Consider the following 2,361-nt stretch of genomic DNA (forward strand, 5'->3'; position numbering starts at 1 on the left):
AAAAAAAAAAAAAAAACCACCAGAGTAGCATCTTAAAACTGAATTACCTACTAATGGCTGCCTGACCACATAAACAGTAGCTGTGGGATATGCCACACCCTATGCTCATAGGGCACTGAATTCACAAATCTAATTTTAAAATACAGATTTTAAAATGCCTTACTGATTTTATATTTTTAACCAAATAAGCTAAGACAGGCAATGCAATCATACATCTGGGATATATTATCCATAAAAAGTTAGTCTTTTCAGTTTGCTCAATCTCTGAATATCTTTCCCAGTTTGTCTACAAATCTTATTTCCTACCCATAAAGTTTGAGTTATTTCCTCTGCAGAATACTCATTTTGGGTGATACATTTTGAGGGTGTAGAGGAAGAAACCCGCTTTTTTTTTTTATTTTTTTTTGAGGCGGAGTCTCGCTCTGTCGCCAGGCAGAGGCAGATGGAGTGCAGTGGCGCAATCTCGGCTCAGGGCAACCTCCGCCTCCCAGATTTCAAGCGATTCTCCTGCCTCAGCCAGACTAGCTGGGACTACAGACAGCTGGGACTGCAGGCACATGCCACCACACCCAGCTAATTTTTGTATTTTTAGTAGCGACGGAGTTTCACTATGTTGGCTAGGATAGTCTCAATCTCTTGACCTCATGATGCGCCCACCTCAGCCTCCCAAAGTGTTGGGATTACAGGCGTGAGCCCCTGTGCCTGGCCGAAACCAGCTTTTCTTTAATGCAGAATCAATATTTATTTATTTTGATTCAGAGACTGCTGAGTTCTAGCTGCAACAGCGTATTTTAAAACATAAACATGTAAGGTGTTTGCCAGTATATAATAAATACATAAGGCTTTTAAATTTCTTTTCTCAGAAGAAGAAAGTCAAACAAAATCAAAGCAGCAGGACAGTGATAAACTGAACTCCCTCAGCGTTCCTTCAGTTTCAAAGCGAGTAGTGCTGGGTGATTCAGTCAGTACAGGAACAACTGACCAGCAGGGTGGTGTGGCTGAAGTAAAGGGGACCCAACTGGGAGACAAATTGGACTCTTTCATTAAACCACCTGAGTGCAGTAATGATGTCAACCTTGAGCTCCGGCAGCGGAACAGAGGGGACTTGACAGCGGACTCAGTCCAGAGGGGTGCCCGCCATGGCCTAGAGCAGTACCTTTCCAGATTTGAAGAAGCAATGAAGCTAAGGAAACAGCTGATTAGTGAAAAACCCAGTCAAGACGATGGAAGTACAACAGAAGAATTTGACTCTTTTCGAATATTTAGATTGGTGGGATGTGCTCTTCTTGCTCTTGGAGTCAGAGCTTTTGTTTGCAAATACTTGGTAAGAAAAGATCTGTAAATTATTAACTAACTTAATGGAAAATGCAAAATGTTAATAATTATGAGTGCTTTTGATCCATAGAAGTCATTGCCAATATTAATATCTACCAGATCCATGTGGCTGTTTGAAGATATATTATTAACTTTGCTATTCATCTTATAGAATGAAGTGTTCTGGTTAAATACAGAGCCTAATAATTACTGTTGGCCCTCCATATCAGTTGGTTCTGCACCCTCTGTGGATTGAACCAACTGTGGATTGAAAGTATTTGGATTTAGCCAGGCGTGGTGGTGCACGCCTGTAGTCCCAGTTACTTGGGAGGCTGAGGCAGGAGAATCGCTTGAACCCGGGAGGCGGAGGTTGCAGTGAGCCAGTATAATGCCAGTGCGCTCCAGCCTGGGTGACAGAGTGAGACCCTCCCTGTCTCAAAAATAATATGTATGTGTATATATTTGGGGAAAAAATAATACAATAATAACAAATAAATAATACAAATAAAAACAGTATAACAACTATTTACATTGTATTAGGCATAAAAAAATCTAGAAATGATTTAAAGTATATGGGAGGAATTAAGTAGGTTATATGCAAATACTGTGCCATTTTACATAAGGGACTTGAGCGTCTATGGACTTTGGTATCAGGAGGAACCTGGTACCAGTCCTCTGCAGATACTGAGGGATGACTGTACTGAAACCCTTTTTTCATGCTAGGGACCCTTCTCATTGCTTTGCATATATTAATTCATCTAATCCTCATTCTTATGAACTTGGTATTATTTGAATCCATTGGGAAAGGAAGACTCAGAGAGGTTAAATCATTTGCCGAAGGTCACACAGCTACTAAGTGATGCTGGGATTAAACCTTGGCAGTTTCATTCTTTAACCAAAGGGTTAAGTGCTTTACATATATATACTGTATATTATCAATTTTCAAATAATTTGAAATAGTAAAATGCAGTTCCTGTGGTCCTGAATATGAGGTAATTTTCCTGTGGTTCAGAAGACATTTCAGCATTTCTTTTTTTTTTTTTTTTT

At 39.8% G+C, this 2,361-nt stretch overlaps 1 protein-coding gene across 1 annotated transcript in view; it reads left to right on the top strand.

Annotated features, from left to right (window-relative positions):
- CAMLG (calcium modulating ligand) overlaps window positions 1-2,361 on the top strand; it is a 15,303-nt gene that overhangs the window by 2,253 nt on the left and 10,689 nt on the right. The window contains exon 2 of the mRNA XM_011958816.1: window positions 864-1,324. Within this exon, the coding sequence (XP_011814206.1) occupies window positions 864-1,324 (461 nt within the window). The remainder of the gene's footprint in view (window positions 1-863; window positions 1,325-2,361) is intronic.

This window comes from Colobus angolensis, unplaced genomic scaffold (assembly GCF_000951035.1).
Source record: "Colobus angolensis palliatus isolate OR3802 unplaced genomic scaffold, Cang.pa_1.0 Scaffold476, whole genome shotgun sequence".
Lineage (NCBI taxonomy): Eukaryota > Metazoa > Chordata > Mammalia > Primates > Cercopithecidae > Colobus > Colobus angolensis.